Source organism: Eucyclogobius newberryi, unplaced genomic scaffold (genome assembly GCF_026437365.1).
Source record: "Eucyclogobius newberryi isolate DKJ021-1_F unplaced genomic scaffold, fEucNew1.0.hap1 SCAF_7, whole genome shotgun sequence".
NCBI lineage: Eukaryota > Metazoa > Chordata > Actinopteri > Gobiiformes > Gobiidae > Eucyclogobius > Eucyclogobius newberryi.
In genome coordinates, this window is record NW_027316389.1 from 1436088 (window position 1) to 1456125 (window position 20038).

The window sequence follows — 20038 nt, forward strand, 5'->3', positions numbered from 1 at the left end:
ATGTGGCTCTCTTTAGTCTCACTATGTGGCTCTTTAGTCTCACTATGTGGCTCTCTTTAGTCTCACTATGTGGCTCTTTAGTCTCACTATGTGGCTCTTTAGTCTCACTATGTGGCTCTTTAGTCTCACTATGTGGCTCTCTTTAGTCTCACTATGTGGCTCTTTAGTCTCACTATGTGGCTCTCTTTAGTCTCACTATGTGGCTCTTTAGTCTCACTATGTGGCTCTTTAGTCTCACTATGTGGCTCTCTTTAGTCTCACTATGTGGCTCTTTAGTCTCACTATGTGGCTCTCTTTAGTCTCACTATGTGGCTCTCTTTAGTCTCACTATGTGGCTCTTTAGTCTCACTATGTGGCTCTTTAGTCTCACTATGTGGCTCTCTTTAGTCTCACTATGTGGCTCTTTAGTCTCACTATGTGGCTCTTTAGTCTCACTATGTGGCTCTTTAGTCTCACTATGTGGCTCTCTTTAGTCTCACTATGTGGCTCTCTTTAGTCTCACTATGTGGCTCTCTTTAGTCTCACTATGTGGCTCTTTAGTCTCACTATGTGGCTCTTTAGTCTCACTATGTGGCTCTCTTTAGTCTCACTATGTGGCTCTCTTTAGTCTCACTATGTGGCTCTTTAGTCTCACTATGTGGCTCTCTTTAGTCTCACTATGTGGCTCTCTTTAGTCTCACTATGTGGCTCTCTTTAGTCTCACTATGTGGCTCTTTAGTCTCACTATGTGGCTCTTTAGTCTCACTATGTGGCTCTCTTTAGTCTCACTATGTGGCTCTTTAGTCTCAGTATGTGGCTCTTTAGTCTCACTATGTGGCTCTCTTTAGTCTCACTATGTGGCTCTCTTTAGTCTCACTATGTGGCTCTCTTTAGTCTCACTATGTGGCTCTCTTTAGTCTCACTATGTGGCTCTTTAGTCTCACTATGTGGCTCTTTAGTCTCACTATGTGGCTCTTTAGTCTCACTATGTGGCTCTCTTTAGTCTCACTATGTGGCTCTCTTTAGGCTCACTATGTGGCTCTTTAGTCTCACTATGTGGCTCTTTAGTCTCACTATGTGGCTCTCTTTAGTCTCACTATGTGGCTCTTTAGTCTCACTATGTGGCTCTCTTTAGTCTCACTATGTGGCTCTTTAGTCTCACTATGTGGCTCTCTTTAGTCTCACTATGTGGCTCTCTTTAGTCTCACTATGTGGCTCTTTAGTCTCACTATGTGGCTCTTTAGTCTCACTATGTGGCTCTTTAGTCTCACTATGTGGCTCTCTTTAGTCTCACTATGTGGCTCTTTAGTCTCACTATGTGGCTCTCTTTAGTCTCACTATGTGGCTCTTTAGTCTCACTATGTGGCTCTCTTTAGTCTCACTATGTGGCTCTTTAGTCTCACTATGTGGCTCTCTTTAGTCTCACTATGTGGCTCTCTTTAGTCTCACTATGTGGCTCTTTAGTCTCACTATGTGGCTCTCTTTAGTCTCACTATGTGGCTCTTTAGTCTCACTATGTGGCTCTTTAGTCTCACTATGTGGCTCTTTAGTCTCACTATGTGGCTCTTTAGTCTCACTATGTGGCTCTTTAGTCTCACTATGTGGCTCTCTTTAGTCTCACTATGTGGCTCTCTTTAGTCTCACTATGTGGCTCTCTTTAGTCTCACTATGTGGCTCTTTAGTCTCAGTATGTGGCTCTTTAGTCTCACTATGTGGCTCTCTTTAGTCTCACTATGTGGCTCTTTAGTCTCACTATGTGGCTCTTTAGTCTCACTATGTGGCTCTTTAGTCTCACTATGTGGCTCTTTAGTCTCACTATGTGGCTCTTTAGTCTCACTATGTGGCTCTTTCGTCTCACTATGTGGCTCTTTCGTCTCACTATGTGGCTCTTTAGTCTCACTATGTGGCTCTTTAGTCTCACTATGTGGCTCTTTCGTCTCACTATGTGGCTCTTTCGTCTCACTATGTGGCTCTTTAGTCTCACTATGTGGCTCTCTTTAGTCTCACTATGTGGCTCTTTAGTCTCACTATGTGGCTCTTTAGTCTCACTATGTGGCTCTTTAGTCTCACTATGTGGCTCTTTAGTCTCACTATGTGGCTCTTTAGTCTCACTATGTGGCTCTTTAGTCTCACTATGTGGCTCTTTAGTCTCACTATGTGGCTCTTTAGTCTCACTATGTGGCTCTTTAGTCTCACTATGTGGCTCTTTAGTCTCACTCCTTTTGGAATGAGTCACTTTAAACCAGTAACGACTCTGACCTGAGCCTCCCTGTGTCACTGAGACCACTGTCCCAGGACCAAACCGCTGAGGCCCCGGTCCCGTTCCTGGTCCTGGTCCTGGTCCCGGTCCCGGTCCTGGTCCTGGTCCTGGTCCCGGTCCTGGTCCCGGTCCTGGTCCCGGTCCAGGTCCTGGTCCTGGTCCTGGTCCCGGTCCCGGTCTCACGGGGCAGAGCACCGCGTCTCCGGCTCTGAGACGTTGGACTTGGCTCTGATCAAAGTGGACCATGTCTTCAGAACAGAGCAGCTGCCGAGAGCGAGGACAGAACTCCACTACCCACAATCCCCTGCAGCTCTGAGGAAACAGCACGGGTCAGATCAGATGTCCTCCCTGCGCTCGCTCCGAGTCTCACCTGGACTTTGTGGACCACAGTTCCGTCCTGGTAAAGACCGTCTCGCTGGTGTCGGGCCAGAACTCGAGCTCCGAGGGAAAAGAACTGGTCTTTTTGTAGAAAAGAGTCCGGACGAGACTCGTGAGGGTCCAGTCTTCTCCTGAAGGACACAAGAGGAGACGAGAGCGTCAAACTGTGTCTCCTGAAGGACACAAGAGGAGACAAGAGCGTCAAACTGTGTCTCCTGAAGGACGCAAGAGGAGACAAGAGGTTCAAACTGTGTCTCCTGAAGGACGCAAGAGGAGACAAGAGCGTCAAACTGTGTCTCCTGAAGGACACAAGAGGAGACAAGAGCTTCAAACTGTGTCTCCTGAAGGACACAAGAGGAGACGAGAGCGTCAAACTGTGTCTCCTGAAGGACACAAGAGGACACGAGAGCGTCAAACTGTGTCTCCTGAAGGACACAAGAGGAGACAAGAGCTTCAAACTGTGTCTCCTGAAGGACACAAGAGGAGACAAGAGCTTCAAACTGTGTCTCCTGAAGGACACAAGAGGACACGAGAGCGTCAAACTGTGTCTCCTGAAGGACACAAGAGGAGACGAGAGCGTCAAACTGTGTCTCCTGAAGGACACAAGAGGAGACGAGAGCGTCAAACTGTGTCTCCTGAAGGACACAAGAGGAAACGAGAGCTTCAAACTGTGTCTCCTGAAGGACACAAGAGTGTCAAACTGTGTCTCCTGAAGGACACAAGAGGAGACGAGAGCGTCAAACTGTGTCTCCTGAAGGACACAAGAGGAGACGAGAGCGTCAAACTGTGTCTCCTGAAGGACACAAGAGGAGACAAGAGCGTCAAACTGTGTCTCCTGAAGGACACAAGAGGAGACGAGAGCGTCAAACTGTGTCTCCTGAAGGACACAAGAGGAGACAAGAGCGTCAAACTGTGTCTCCTGAAGGACACAAGAGGAGACGAGAGCGTCAAACTGTGTCTCCTGAAGGACACAAGAGGAAACGAGAGCTTCAAACTGTGTCTCCTGAAGGACACAAGAGTGTCAAACTGTGTCTCCTGAAGGACACAAGAGGAGACGAGAGCGTCAAACTGTGTCTCCTGAAGGACACAAGAGGAGACGAGAGCGTCAAACTGTGTCTCCTGAAGGACACAAGAGGAGACAAGAGCGTCAAACTGTGTCTCCTGAAGGACACAAGAGGAGACGAGAGCGTCAAACTGTGTCTCCTGAAGGACACAAGAGGAGACAAGAGCGTCAAACTGTGTCTCCTGAAGGACACAAGAGGAGACAAGAGCTTCAAACTGTGTCTCCTGAAGGACACAAGAGGAGACAAGAGGTTCAAACTGTGTCTCCTGGAGGACGCAAGAGGAGACAAGAGGTTCAAACTGTGTCTCCTGAAGGACGCAAGAGGAGACAAGAGCGTCAAACTGTGTCTCCTGAAGGACACAAGAGGAGACAAGAGCGTCAAACTGTGTCTCCTGAAGGACACAAGAGGAGACAAGAACGTCAAACTGTGTCTCCTGAAGGACACAAGAGGAGACGAGAGCGTCAAACTGTGTCTCCTGAAGGACGCAAGAGGAGACAAGAGCTTCAAACTGTGTCTCCTGAAGGACACAAGAGGCGACAAGAGGGTCAAACGGTGTCTCCTGAAGGACACAAGAGGAGACGAAAGCGTCAAACTGTGTCTCCTGAAGGACACAAGAGGCGACGAGAGCGTCAAACTGTGTCTCCTGAAGGACACAAGAGGAGACAAGAGCGTCAAACTGTGTCTCCTGAAGGACACAAGAGGCGACGAGAGCATCAAACTGTGTCTCCTGAAGGACAGAAGAGGAGACAAGAGCGTCAAACTGTGTCTCCTGAAGGACGCAAGAGGAGACGAGAGCGTCAAACTGTGTCTCCTGAAGGACACAAGAGGAGACGAGAGCGTCAAACTGTGTCTCCTGAAGGACACAAGAGGAGACGAGAGCGTCAAACTGTCTCCTGAAGGACACAAGAGGAGACGAGAGCGTCAAACTGTGTCTCCTGAAGGACTCAAGAGGAGACGAGAGCGTCAAACTGTGTCTCCTGAAGGACACAAGAGGAGACAAGAGGTTCAAACTGTGTCTTCTGAACGACACAAGAGGAGACGAGAGCGTCAAACTGTGTCTCCTGAAGGACTCAAGAGGAGACGAGAGCGTCAAACTGTGTCTCCTGAAGGACACAAGAGGAGACAAGAGGTTCAAACTGTGTCTCCTGAAGGACTCAAGAGGAGACAAGAGCGTCAAACTGTGTCTCCTGAAGGACTCAAGAGGAGACGAGAGCGTCAAACTGTGTCTCCTGAAGGACACAAGAGGAGACAAGAGGTTCAAACTGTGTCTCCTGAAGGACGCAAGAGGAGACGAGAGCGTCAAACTGTGTCTCCTGAAGGACTCAAGAGGAGACAAGAGCGTCAAACTGTGTCTCCTGAAGGACTCAAGAGGAGACGAGAGCGTCAAACTGTGTCTCCTGAAGGACACAAGAGGAGACAAGAGCTTCAAACTGTGTCTCCTGAAGGACGCAAGAGGAGACAAGAGGTTCAAACTGGGTCTCCTGAAGGACGCAAGAGGAGACAAGAGGTTCAAACTGTGTCTCCTGAAGGACACAAGAGGAGACGAGAGCGTCAAACTGTGTCTCCTGAAGGACTCAAGAGGAGACGAGAGCGTCAAAATGTGTCTTCTGAAGGACACAAGAGGAGACAAGAGCGTCAAACTGTGTCTCCTGAAGGACGCAAGAGGAGACAAGAGCGTCAAACTGTGTCTCCTGAAGGACACAAGAGGAGACAAGAGGTTCAAACTGTGTCTCCTGAAGGACGCAAGAGGAGACGAGAGCGTCAAACTGTGTCTCCTGAAGGACGCAAGAGGAGACGAGAGGTTCAAACTGTGTCTCCTGAAGGACGCAAGAGGAGACGAGAGCGTCAAACTGTGTCTCCTGAAGGACACAAGAGGAGACGAGAGCGTCAAACTGTGTCTCCTGAAGGACACAAGAGGAGACGAGAGCGTCAAACTGTGTCTCCTGAAGGACACAAGAGGAGACAAGAGCGTCAAACTGTGTCTCCTGAAGGACACAAGAGGAGACAAGAGGTTCAAACTGTGTCTCCTGAAGGACACAAGAGGAGACGAGAGCGTCAAACTGTGTCTCCTGAAGGACACAAGAGGAGACGAGAGCGTCAAACTGTGTCTCCTGAAGGACACAAGAGGAGACAAGAGCTTCAAACTGTGTCTCCTGAAGGACACAAGAGGAAACGAGAGCTTCAAACTGTGTCTCCTGAAGGACACAAGAGTGTCAAACTGTGTCTCCTGAAGGACACAAGAGGAGACGAGAGCGTCAAACTGTGTCTCCTGAAGGACACAAGAGGAGACAAGAGCATCAAACTGTGTCTCCTGAAGGACACAAGAGGAGACGAGAGCGTCAAACTGTGTCTCCTGAAGGACACAAGAGGAGACGAGAGCGTCAAACTGTGTCTCCTGAAGGACACAAGAGGAGACAAGAGCGTCAAACTGTGTCTCCTGAAGGACGCAAGAGGAGACAAGAGCTTCAAACTGTGTCTCCTGAAGGACGCAAGAGGAGACAAGAGGTTCAAACTGTGTCTCCTGAAGGACACAAGAGGAGACGAGAGCGTCAAACTGTGTCTCCTGAAGGACACAAGAGGAGACAAGAGCGTCAAACTGTGTCTCCTGAAGGACGCAAGAGGAGACGAGAGCGTCAAACTGTGTCTCCTGAAGGACACAAGAGGAGACGAGAGCGTCAAACTGTGTCTCCTGAAGGACACAAGAGGAGACAAGAGCGTCAAACTGTGTCTCCTGAAGGACGCAAGAGGAGACAAGAGCTTCAAACTGTGTCTCCTGAAGGACGCAAGAGGAGACAAGAGGTTCAAACTGTGTCTCCTGAAGGACACAAGAGGAGACGAGAGCGTCAAACTGTGTCTCCTGAAGGACGCAAGAGGAGACGAGAGCGTCAAACTGTGTCTCCTGAAGGACGCAAGAGGAGACAAGAGGTTCAAACTGTGTCTCCTGAAGGACGCAAGAGGAGACAAGAGCGTCAAACTGTGTCTCCTGAAGGACACAAGAGGAGACAAGAGCGTCAAACTGTGTCTCCTGAAGGACACAAGAGGAGACAAGAACGTCAAACTGTGTCTCCTGAAGGACACAAGAGGAGACGAGAGCGTCAAACTGTGTCTCCTGAAGGACACAAGAGGAGACAAGAGCTTCAAACTGTGTCTCCTGAAGGACACAAGAGGAGACGAGAGCGTCAAACTGTGTCTCCTGAAGGACACAAGAGGAGACAAGAGCATCAAACTGTGTCTCCTGAAGGACACAAGAGGCGACAAGAGGGTCAAACTGTGTCTCCTGAAGGACACAAGAGGAGACGAGAGCGTCAAACTGTGTCTCCTGAAGGACGCAAGAGGAGACGAGAGCGTCAAACTGTGTCTCCTGAAGGACACAAGAGGAGACGAGAGCGTCAAAATGTGTCTCCTGAAGGACACAAGAGGAGACAAGAGCGTCAAACTGTGTCTCCTGAAGGACGCAAGAGGAGACGAGAGCGTCAAACTGTGTCTCCTGAAGGACGCAAGAGGAGACGAGAGCGTCAAACTGTGTCTCCTGAAGGACGCAAGAGGAGACAAGAGCGTCAAACTGTGTCTCCTGAAGGACACAAGAGGAGACAAGAGCTTCAAACTGTGTCTCCTGAAGGACACAAGAGGAGACAAGAGCGTCAAACTGTGTCTCCTGAAGGACGCAAGAGGAGACAAGAGTTTCAAACTGTGTCTCCTGAAGGACGCAAGAGGAGACAAGAGCGTCAAACTGTGTCTCCTGAAGGACACAAGAGGAGACAAGAGCGTCAAACTGTGTCTCCTGAAGGACGCAAGAGGAGACGAGAGCGTCAAACTGCGTCTCCTGAAGGACGCAAGAGGAAACGAGAGCGTCAAACTGTGTCTCCTGAAGGACGCAAGAGGAGACAAGAGCGTCAAACTGTGTCTCCTGAAGGACGCAAGAGGAGACGAGAGCGTCAAACTGCGTCTCCTGAAGGACGCAAGAGGAGACGAGAGCGTCAAACTGTGTCTCCTGAAGGACGCAAGAGGAGACAAGAGGTTCAAACTGTGTCTCCTGAAGGACGCAAGAGGAGACAAGAGCGTCAAACTGTGTCTCCTGAAGGACGCAAGAGGAGACAAGAGCGTCAAACTGTGTCTCCTGAAGGACACAAGAGGAGACGAGAGCGTCAAACTGTGTCTCCTGAACGACACAAGAGGAGACGAGAGCGTCAAACTCTGTCTCCTGAAGGACGCAAGAGGAGACAAGAGGTTCAAACTGTGTCTCCTGAAGGACGCAAGAGGAGACAAGAGGTTCAAACTGTGTCTCCTGAAGGACACAAGAGGAGACGAGAGCGTCAAACTGTGTCTCCTGAAGGACGCAAAAGAAGGAGACAAGAGCGTCAAACTGTGTCTCCTGAAGGACACAAGAGGAGACAAGAGCTTCAAACTGTGTCTCCTGAAGGACGCAAGAGGAGACAAGAGCTTCAAACTGTGTCTCCTGAAGGACACAAGAGTAGACGAGAGCTTCAAACTGTGTCTCCTGAAGGACACAAGAGGAGACGAGAGCGTCAAACTGTGTCTCCTGAAGGACGCAAGAGGAGACAAGAGTTTCAAACTGTGTCTCCTGAAGGACGCAAGAGGAGACAAGAGCGTCAAACTGTGTCTCCTGAAGGACACAAGAGGAGACAAGAGCTTCAAACTGTGTCTCCTGAAGGACACAAGAGGAGACAAGAGCGTCAAACTGTGTCTCCTGAAGGACGCAAGAGGAGACAAGAGCTTCAAACTGTGTCTCCTGAAGGACGCAAGAGGAGACAAGAGGTTCAAACTGTGTCTCCTGAAGGACACAAGAGGAGACAAGAGCTTCAAACTGTGTCTCCTGAAGGACACAAGAGGAGACAAGAGCGTCAAACTGTGTCTCCTGAAGGACACAAGAGGAGACAAGAGCGTCAAACTGTGTCTCCTGAAGGACGCAAGAGGAGACAAGAGCTTCAAACTGTGTCTCCTGAAGGACGCAAGAGGAGACAAGAGCTTCAAACTGTGTCTCCTGAAGGACGCAAGAGGAGACAAGAGCTTCAAACTGTGTCTCCTGAAGGACACAAGAGGAGACAAGAGCTTCAAACTGTGTCTCCTGAAGGACGCAAGAGGAGACAAGAGCTTCAAACTGTGTCTCCTGAAGGACGCAAGAGGAGACAAGAGGTTCAAACTGTGTCTCCTGAAGGACACAAGAGGAGACAAGAGCGTCAAACTGTGTCTCCTGAAGGACACAAGAGGAGACAAGAGCGTCAAACTGTGTCTCCTGAAGGACGCAAGAGGAGACAAGAGCTTCAAACTGTGTCTCCTGAAGGACACAAGAGGAGACAAGAGCGTCAAACTGTGTCTCCTGAAGGACACAAGAGGAGACAAGAGCGTCAAACTGTGTCTCCTGAAGGACGCAAGAGGAGACAAGAGCTTCAAACTGTGTCTCCTGAAGGACGCAAGAGGAGACGAGAGCGTCAAACTGTGTCTCCTGAAGGACGCAAGAGGAGACGTCGTCTGCGGTGGTTTCTGTGCAGAGCTCGACTTTAGCTCGCGCGCTAACGGCAGGGGGAGATAAAGGACACTTTGACTCCACCGAGTTCTTTATAAAAAGTACGAATGCTTCGTGTGGACCTAAAGATCAGATCAGATGTGGTATCGGATCTGATATCGGATGTGGTATCGGATGTGGTATCGGATCTGGTATCGTTAAGTATCATCGTGACGAGTTGTGGGTGTGGTCAGTGATGAACACAAACTCATTTCCCGCCATGGACGTTCAGACCGCGGCTCGTGCACGTTTCAGCCTCGTGACGTTTCCGCGTGACGTAAACGAACGGAACACTGACTTCCTGCGCCAAGCGGTAGGCGGAGCTTCGTTGCCGGGGGTTTCAGATGACGTCACAACATTCCACGTCACATTTAAAACAGATGGAGGCGACTGACGTGGACGTGATTGAAGACACGTCCAATAGAACGTCATAATCGTGTATTTGATTTGGGTTTTCTGACCTGAGACACGTGACCTGAGAGCAGGGTTCTGATTGGTCCTGAGGCACAAACACGTTCAGATTATTCTTGGCGCATTAACACATGTTCAGCCGTGTGTTAAGTTGTGTTTCCTTTACCTGGGAGGCCATGTCCACACGAGTGTCCACACGAGTGTCCACACGAGTGTCCACGTGCGTCTCACCTGCAAACGCAAACACAATGAGTCAGAATCATAACTTTATCACTTCATAAAACGTACAAAGTGACAATTCTTCAGACTGAATCCAAAAGTGAAACGTTCCTGACAAACTCTGAACACTTGCAGGCGCCGCGTCCCGTTGATCCTGTCCCCGTGGAGACCGGGAGCGTTGACCGTCACCATGGAGACGACTGTACCCCGTCCATCCACCAATCAGAGCCCGCCTCACTGAACGCTGCTGTTTTAAACCAGCTCGTTGCCGGATCATGTAAAAGAACTAAACCCGCTGAGATTGGATTATAAGCCTAATTCTTTTATGAAGTTTGAATATAAATCCTATTGTATTTTTACACAGTTATTAATACTACTTTATTTTATTTTTTGTTGTTAAAAATGTTTGCCATTTAAAGTGTGTTCTGTTTCTATTTTCTTTTCTTTAATATTGTTTTTATTTTATTTTGATCATGGATGTATTATAATATCTGGATAGGCCACGCCCCCTCTGCCTCTGGCTCCAAATTGAGTAGTGGCCACTTCGCAGAATGCAGCCTTTTGGTCGGACCATTTCAGGAGTTCGGCCTCTAAAATTACCAAACATGCTAAATTGTTTTTAGTCTAAAAATAAAATAGAAGGAATTTCACTCTTCAACTGTTTCTAAAATAATTAAAAAATACATTTTAACTTTCCGGTGACCGGTGTACGCGCACCGAGCGCGCACGTGACCCTCGTGAACGAGCCTCAGGAGAACACGTGACGGAAACTAAACACAAACAGAAGAAAGTGACCAGACGAGACACGTAAGTTGTGTTTGTATGTCATTCCTCACGTTTCACACATTGTTCCATGTGAAGTGTAAAACAACGATTACACAGTTAACACGAGTGAACACGAGCTAACACGAGCTAACACGAGCTAAAGTTTAGCTACACAAAGATGCAACAACACGTCACGATGGCTCGTTCTGCAAATAAATAACTAATTATTTCTCTTACTAAATGTTCTAAGAGACAAAAGGTTAAGCACAGATCAAGGAAAACTAGAGAAAGAAGGGAAATAAAGTGATGTTTGAATTATGTGCTATAAAAAACAATCAATAATTCAAATATAACCTGCTGAAATGGGTCATATCTTACATATATAAATGTAAAGGTGTTTAAAAGTGACAGTGCTGTACTTACAGGGGCTGAGACCACATTTGAGGTTTTATTACATATTTCATAATGACGTGTGCTGTGTTTAAACAAAGCACATGCGTGTTTTCTATAGGAATGTCATGGATTTACTTCCATGGAATATGTAGAGATTTAGCAAACATGTGAGTTATGTTCTAACTTCTAAGGTTTAAACTTATGCATAAATAAATGACTTTTGGTTCTAGCTTTAAAAATTAATGTGAAAAGAGGAACTTTTGTGTTACAGAGCGAAATGTAAATCTGTCAATAACATATTCCAGCTTTTCTCTGTTAAATGTGCATAATATATCAATGTTCTAATGAGCATCTTTCTCATCTTCAGAGTGCTGACCAGTGAGTTTAGTCTGTCTGTGCTGTCCAGAGCTCTACAGGTCACTGCAGGTCACTACAGGTCACTACAGGTCACTGCAGGTCACTGCAGGTCACTACAGGTCACTGCAGGTCACTGCAGGTCACTACAGGTCACTGCAGGTCACTGCAGGTCACTGCAGGTCACTACAGGTCACTACAGGTCACTGCAGGTCACTACAGGTCACTACAGGTCACTACAGGTCACTACAGGTCACTGCAGGTCACTGCAGGTCACTACAGGTCACTACAGGTCACTGCAGGTCACTACAGGTCACTACAGGTCACTACAGGTCACTACAGGTCACTGCAGACACAGAGTCATCTCAAGTAAACTCCTGACGACTCCAAAGCAAAAGGTATTTTAATAATAACTTGTGCCTCGACTAAAAGTAAACACAGTAGAATCAGTACTTTGAATTTATAAAATGTCTGTTTTGTTATGATCAAAAAACTAAATGATAATTGTTCTTCAAAAGAGCCACTGATGTGTCACATGTGAAGTGTATGTTATATGACTTGTATAATCTAAACATGTGAAGTGTATGTTATATGACTTGTATAATCTAAACATGTGAAGTGTATGTTCTATGACTTGTATAATCTAAAACATATGAAGTGTATGTTATATGACTTGTATAATCTAAACATATGAAGTGTATGTTATATGACTTGTATAATCTAAAACATATGAAGTGTATGTTATATGACTTGTATAATCTAAACATATGAAGTGTATGTTATATGACTTGTATAATCTAAACATGTGAAGTGTATGTTATATGACTTGTATAATCTAAACATATGAAGTGTATGTTATATGACTTGTATAATCTAAACATGTGAAGTGTATGTTATATGACTTGTATAATCTAAAACATGTGAAGTGTATGTTATATGACTTGTATAATCTAAACATATGAAGTGTATGTTATATGACTTGTATAATCTAAACATGTGAAGTGTATGTTATATGACTTGTATAATCTAAACATATGAAGTGTATGTTATATGACTTGTATAATCTAAACATGTGAAGTGTATGTTATATGACTTGTATAATCTAAACATGTGAAGTGTATGTTATATGACTTGTATAATCTAAACATGTGAAGTGTATGTTATATGACTTGTATCATCTAAACATATGAAGTGTATGTTATATGACTTGTATAATCTAAACATGTGAAGTGTATGTTATATGACTTGTATCATCTAAACATGTGAAGTGTATGTTATATGACTTGTATAATCTAAACATATGAAGTGTATGTTATATGACTTGTATAATCTAAACATGTGAAGTGTATGTTATGTGACTTGTATCATCTAAACATGTGAAGTGTATGTTCTATGACTTGTATAATCTAAACATGTGAAGTGTATGTTCTATGACTTGTATAATCTAAACATGTGAAGTGTATGTTATATGACTTGTATCATCTAAACATGTGAAGTGTGTGTTCTATGACTTGTATAATCTAAAGCTGTGACATGTTCTGTTTGTCTCAGTCATACGATGGAGCTGAACGGTGCAGTTACTGAAGTACAGAAGACTGCGTAGCCATGGAAACAAAGTCTTGTTAAATACTGAGATATTCAGTATTTAACACAATAATGTCACATTCATGTGCATATAACTGATGTAAAAAGAGTGTTTATTTTACCATTATTATTAGTATTATTTTGTCTTACGCTGTTTTTATTTTATCTTTATTTCCCCCTCCATTCCTTATTAAGGTATGAGAGGTTCTGTCTAGAGGAGTTTTTGTTTATAAGAGTTCTTCTATTAAGATCGATCTATTAAGAGTGTTTTTTAAAATTTCTATAAGTTTTCTGTCCTTTTCCTCTGGATCTACTGTGTTGCAACAACTAAATTTCCCCATGTGTGGACAATAAAGGAATATCTTATCTTATTCAGTTTGTTCTATTTCACTTATACATTTTGTTTTATCATTGTTAATATTTTTATGTTGCACTGAATCACCAAAGCAAGTTCCACTGTTTGTGAATTCTTTTCTTTGACAATGGCAATACATTTTCTGATTCTATTAATGATGATAATAATAATGAACAGTACACAAGGGACTCCCACATTGTAGCTTTAAAACTCAACTAAAACTGGCTAAAATCAATTTATCATTTGTAGATATAATCAGATTTGCATTTATTGAACAAGTTCATTCATGTTCATTATTCTTATTAAATACATTAATAAACAAATGTGTTTTGTATTTATTAAAGATTGACATGATAAAAAACGACAAAAGGAAACTGAATATAATTAAATACTTCTTAACTCAATTATGTAACAGAATCGATGATTATATTTTATATTTCTTCTCATCTGATTAAAAAAAATGCATATTGGCCAAATTATACTATGTAAATAAATAATTGAAAAGTTAATAACAAAATAAATACCCAAACCAAAAACTACAGAAAATGATGAGGACGTTATTAAACCTCTAAATGTAATTCATTGTCATTAAACCAGACTTTTTATCTTAACACTTCTTTATAATTCTCTTAAATATCAGAGCTTTACATCATGATACATGTATATTTATAGATGGATATAACAATTCATCATTATACGTTACGTAAACAGAATATTTCAAGCCGAATTAATCCAAAAGTCCGTGTTGACTCTTCTCAGTCTGTCGCGCTGCTGTGACGTGCGCGCTCCCGACGCCAAAGCCTCACGGCGATGACGTCACAAAAGTGGGAGGAGATATACCACTGTTCAGGAAGTAATGCGGAACTAAAACACTTTTTTGGAACCATGCGCCAATGAGCAGCTCCATAGGTTTCAATGGCGGCCATCTTGGCTTCCGGGGGCTTGGTTTTGATACGTCGTAGTCGTGTGTGACGTCATCGCGCCGCGACGCTTGTCAACAACAACAGACTGAAGCTAACGGAGCTGTTCGTCCCAAAACACCGACTTTTCTCATGATTTCTCTTTTTGGTAAGAATCATTTGTGTTTTTGAGCTTCTGCTTTTCCCTCACGGACGTTAAAGACACCGAAAACCCGTCATTTTAACACATTTAGACGCATAAAAGTGAGAGAATCCGCAAAAGAAGCCACACGTTTCCCCTCAGAATCGTCTTTATTCTTTACATTTGTTTACGTGATGTTCCACTTTTGTCTTTTCACTTCTACAAACACGAGCTGCTGTTGGTTTCAGGAGTTTGGACTCGTGTTTGGTTTAATCTGGAGGTTCATTAGGTCATAAAGTTAGGCACATGAGCTCAAACTGATAAGACTGTTCAGACTTTATTCTGTCTAAATGTAACTGTTTTCTCTCTTATATTTGCCTGTTAAGTCCTTCTTTAATGTAGCATTTCATGATCAGAGTTTGTTTTGTTCTGTTGTGTCGTTACTGATACTTCAAGCCCACGTGACACATTCAACCGCACTTTCCACTCAAACTATTTCAGATTTGATCAAACATTTTGACGGTTTTTCTCTAATTCTGCCATTTTTGGTGCGATTCATACATAATGACACTTCCTGGTTTGACATGTCCAGTAAATATGACATGGGCAGAAGTAATGCCACAGCTGTTACTAAGCAACCAGACTGTAAACAAGGGCCAAAGTCTGTGTAAATCATACAATAGTTCTGATTTGAGCACATTTTCTCTGATCTTTTCACACAAACTACAACTCGACTGATGTAAAACTGTGATTATTATTTACCACGAGGACAAACTCACCCCCCTGAGCCCAGTACCAGGGGCCGAGTCCTGCTTTAGTCCTGCTTTAGTCCTGCTTTGGTCCTGCTTTAGTCCTGCTTTAGTCCTGCTTCAGACCTCCTTTAGACCTCCTTTAGACCTCCTTTAGACCTCCTTTAGACCTCCTTCAGACCTCCTTCAGACCTCCTTCAGACCTCCTTCAGACCTCCTTTAGACCTCCTCTCTCTCCTCAGATCCCTCCTTCTGCTCCTCGCTCTGATGGGGCAGGGCTCGGCCGTGAGTCGTTTGCCGGAGAAGCTTCTGAGACACGCGGCTTTGGTCAAAGACGGCGGATACTTGACCTACGACGAGTTTCTGGTTCGAGTGGCTGAACTCAACGACGTGTGAGTAACAGCAGAGGTCAAAGGTCAGAGGTCAGGGAGTTGATTTCTCTTTTCTCTGTCAGAACGGCGAAGCTGGCGGCCGGGCAGAAGAAACACCTTCTGTTCGAGGTGGAGCCGGGCTCAGACGCGTCGGCTCTGTGGAAGGTCGCGGTCAGAGTGGTCTGCACAAAGGTCAGTCTGCACAAAGGTCAGTCTGCACAAAGGTCAGTGGCTTCTCTGGGTTTGTTCATGTTTGTGTTCTGTGGTCAGATCAACAAAGAGAGCGCCGCCGTGGAAGCGTCTCGCATCATGAACCTGTACCAGTTCATCCAGCTGTACAAAGACATCACGAGTCAGGCTGCAGAGCTGACAGCAGAGGGCGCTGCAGAGCTGACAGCAGAGGGCGCTGCAGAGCTGACAGCAGAGGGCGCTGCAGAGGCGTCCGGAGGGATCCACAGCCCAGAGTCCTGCCAGGCCTCAGTGTGGATGGGCAGGTACTCCATATACGGCACATATCCTGACCACTCCACACACAGATATATTATACATATTATAGATATATATTCCTTCTGCCAAAAGTACATTCCAAAGTTTCCATTTATTGTGTTTGTGGCAGAAGAAAAATGTCTAGATGAACAGCAAATAGAAGGGGCAGAGCTGATGACAGGTTTATACATGGGTCTTCACAACGGGAAAGACTGGATAATGAAGGGAGATGGAGCATGATAGCACAAATATATAATATATAATATATAATTTGGCCCGAGCGCCACAAGCTGGCGAGAGGCCTAATAGTCCCGTAAGGTTGTGCGAAGCACGACTGTGAAAGTGCACGAAATCGAGCGCGAAGCGCTCGCCCACTTCAAACACTCACTAACTCCTCCCCCTCACGCCCCCTGCAGACTCATTAGTAGGAAAATGGAACATTACCGTTGTAAACGGGCGAAGCTCGTGCAAAAGTGGCACTAAACGAGCACTTTACATTGGAAGCGGTCGTCATCCCCACATAAAACACTCATTTGCTCTAAGTGTCTCATGAATACGTTCCATCTCTTGCATGTTCCGTTCATATAAACATGAGATGCACAAATGTAACATTATTACTGTTTAAAGGGCCAAAAACACAAAGTGGGCGGAGCCCACTCAAAATGAAGGAAAGTACCCGTCAGTGACCAGGGACCCACACCATGAGGGAGGAAAGCGCGAGCGCTTTCCGAAAATGTATAGTTTATGATATTTGAAAAATGGGAAACATTGTTTTTGCATCGGAATATTATTCTTTCTTCTTCTTCTTCTTCTTCTTCTCGGGACACGCCCCTATTTTTCACCCAGTGACATTGACGAAAAGTCACAAAAATGTTCACACCTCTAAAAATCGTGCCTCTACATTCTGGCCATTTCCCTTTTCTAAAATAAAAGAATGTGCTCGTCAGCCCCAAATGTTCCCAGAATGCATTGAGAGATGGGAAATGACCCAAAAAAAATCTGATCGTAGAATCATGAGATTTGGCGCAGAGGTAGATGGTGACAAGAGAAGTAAAAAATGATTACGGCAACGCCGTCCGCCCAACCAAATGTCGGCCATATTGGATCAAAATTTGCTAAACATGACTCGGGAGTTTTTCCATATGTTGTACTTTTACAAACTCCTCCCCCTCAGGGCGTTGGCCCTAAAAAGCTGAAATTTGGTGAAAATGCTACTGAGGAGTGGGACATGAAAAGTTATTCAAATGACATTGACCCTGTCACGGTCTCTGAGCGGCGAAGCCACAAACTGTAGCTAGAATTTCAGAAAATTTCAAAATTTTAATGTTGCTTCTGATTGATCAGATAAAGTCAGAAATGCGTCACATTTGAATCAACTGTTTAACCCTTTGCCCTGAACCTACTTGAAGTGAAACAAATTAATTTGGTGCGATAGCGCCCCCTATAGAGTGAAATACAATTTTACAATGGAGTAAAAGGTTTAGTTTTTTGAAATGTTATGAAATTTGACACAAAATTCTATTTTGGCATCCCGATCAAAAAAGTCAATGAGACCCATGTCATAATTGTTACGGCGTTGCCGTAGTGATGACCGAAACTTCCCATGTTATTCCAATGGGGAAATCGCCAGAACAACACTTTACACTTTCACAAACTCCTCTTAGGGCGTTAGCCCGATTAACCTGACATATCAGGGTTCAGAATAAGCGGTATCGCAAAATGCGACGCAATTTCTCTCCAGTTCGTCAGAAAAAAGTGTGTTTGTGTCGCAGCTATTGCGATACAAAAATGTGTGTCAATTGTGTAACCAAAGCGCCTAAAAGTACTGATCACTCAGCTGGAGACGATAGTACTTAGGGACCGTGATCAAGTAGCAAAACGAAAAATTGAATGGAACGTCAAATAGAGCGGTACAATTTGAATAACACAAATACACCATGATGGTCGCCACAGCAACCTTTATTTTTCCATCAGAAGCTTAACACATATGTATTAAGTGAGTGTAAAGACAATTAATATGTAAATGAGACTCCTGCAAATAGTCGTCTGATTGATGATGAGACAGAAGAAAGTTGTAAATAAGGCCGTCTGACTTTGTGTTGATTAATTTGTTCAACAACTAATTTTATTTGCAAGTTTTCTGTTTAAAAAAAAAAAAAAGTTTAAAAAGTGTTTAAAGTTCATTTGTTAGGCGTTTTTTTTTTAAATCGAATGTTTACAAATACATTTAAATAAATAATCTTGTTACATAAATGGAAAATATTGATTGTTTGTCACTCGTGTTTTGCTTTGCAATTATCAAATTGCTATACAAATTTGAAAAAAATGAACGGATTGTTGAGCAGCTGCTGCACAAGTGAAAATCCTTCATCTGAGCTCTGCATTTGGTGAGACTCATCTTCAGGACCATCAAAAGGGTCGCGGTCTCTGTGCTTGCGCTGTGGCGGGGGTCGATCATTGCCGCTTGCGGCATAGATATTAGATATTAGATATTATTCCCCTGAAAGTTCTGCTTCATAAGCCTTGATAAACATCACAGTCAGAAGTTATAAAGGTCATGACTTTGTTTCATGTCTTGGTTATAAAAACTCTTTATGTGTAAAATCCTATAAAAGTTCTGTTTCTCTTTCAACTCATCAAAGCTTTTCATGTGATTCTCTTTTACATCTGGTGAAAAACCTTTAGACCTTTTGTCCTCCAGACCTTAAGTCTCAGCTCAGTTCTATTTGGTACAAAACCACATGACTCTCAGTATGAGACCTGTACAGGAACCTCAGGCACCACATGACTCTCAGTATAAGACCTGTACAGGAACCTCAGGCACCACATGACTCTCAGTATATGACCTGTACAGGAACCTCAGGCACCACATGACTCTCAGTATAAGACCTGTACAGGAACCTGAGGCACCACATGACTCTCAGTATGAGACCTGTACAGGAACCTCAGGCACCACATGACTCTCAGTATAAGACCTGTACAGGAACCTCAGGCACCACATGACTCTCAGTATAAGACCTGTACAGGAACCTTAGGCACCACATTACTCTCAGTATAAGACCTGTACAAGAACCCCCGGCACCACATGACTCTCAGTATGAGACCTGTACAGGAACCTCAGGCACCACATGACTCTCAGTATAAGACCTGTACAGGAACCCCCGGCACCACATGACTCTCAGTATAAGACCTGTACAGGAACCCCAGGCACCACATGACTCTCAGTATAAGACCTGTACAGGAACCTCAGGCACCACATGACTCTCAGTATAAGACCTGTACAGGAACCTCAGGCACCACATGACTCTCAGTATAAGACCTGTACAGGAACCTCAGGCACCACATGACTCTCAGTATAAGACCTGTACAGGAACCTCAGGCACCACATGACTCTCAGTATAAGACCTGTACAGGAACCTCAGGCACCACATGACTCTCAGTATAAGACCTGTACAGGAACCTCAGGCACCACATGACTCTCAGTATAAGACCTGTACAGGAACCTCAGGCACCACATGACTCTCAGTATAAGACCTGTACAGGAACCTCAGGCACCACATGACTCTCAGTATAAGACCTGTACAGGAACCTCAGGCACCACATGACTCTCAGTATAAGACCTGTACAGGAACCCCCGGCACCACATGACTCTCAGTATGAGCTGTGTCTCCTCAGTGTGTCCTCAGAGTGTCCTCAGTGTCCTGTGTGTCCTCAGGGTGCAGGAGCTGACAGATGAGGAGGAGTGCTGCATCTGCATGGACGGCAGAGCAGACCTGATCTTGCCCTGTGCTCACATCTTCTGTCAGAAGTGCATCGACAAGTGGTGAGGACCATCGTGTTTCCATGGTGACGGAGCGTGTGGGTCAACATCTAACACGCGTGTCCTTGTGGTGTTTGTCAGGAGCGGTCAGCAGAGGAACTGTCCGGTCTGTCGGCTCCAGGTGAGCGCGGCCAACGACTCGTGGGTCGTGTCCGACTTTCCCACTGACGAGGAGCTCGCCGGTTACATCCTGAAGCTGGCAGACGACGCTGGGAATCCACACAGACCGTAGACCAGGCCAGACCAGACCGGGCCTCCACATAGTCCTGGTTTAGTCCTGGTTTA

General features: G+C 44.9%; 2 protein-coding genes across 3 annotated transcripts in view; one reads left to right on the top strand and one right to left on the bottom strand.

Annotated features, from left to right (window-relative positions):
- The window catches only part of LOC140349249 (uncharacterized), a 31855-nt gene extending 21828 nt beyond the window's left edge, over positions 1 to 10027 (bottom strand). The window contains exons 1-5 of the mRNA XM_072435524.1: positions 9952 to 10027; positions 9783 to 9847; positions 9667 to 9704; positions 2610 to 2790; positions 2239 to 2551 (exon numbers count right to left, since the gene is read on the bottom strand). Coding sequence (XP_072291625.1) covers positions 2239 to 2551; positions 2610 to 2790; positions 9667 to 9704; positions 9783 to 9847; positions 9952 to 10027 — 673 coding nt within the window. The remainder of the gene's footprint in view (positions 1 to 2238; positions 2552 to 2609; positions 2791 to 9666; positions 9705 to 9782; positions 9848 to 9951) is intronic.
- Positions 10028 to 14271: 4244 nt separating this feature from the next.
- The window catches only part of rnf141 (ring finger protein 141), a 5976-nt gene continuing 209 nt past the window's right edge, over positions 14272 to 20038 (top strand). The window contains exons 1-7 of one of the 2 annotated variants that reach the window (XM_072434959.1): positions 14272 to 14354; positions 15319 to 15468; positions 15531 to 15639; positions 15718 to 15799; positions 15848 to 15941; positions 19649 to 19756; positions 19835 to 20038. The exon at positions 19835 to 20038 is cut by the window's right edge and continues 208 nt beyond it. In XM_072434959.1, the coding sequence (XP_072291060.1) occupies positions 15344 to 15468; positions 15531 to 15639; positions 15718 to 15799; positions 15848 to 15941; positions 19649 to 19756; positions 19835 to 19985 (669 nt within the window). In that variant the 5' untranslated portion in view covers positions 14272 to 14354; positions 15319 to 15343 and the 3' untranslated portion in view covers positions 19986 to 20038. Of the gene's footprint in view, positions 14355 to 15318; positions 15469 to 15530; positions 15640 to 15717; positions 15942 to 19648; positions 19757 to 19834 lie in introns of both variants that reach the window. The other variant, XM_072434958.1, reaches the window with a different exon arrangement.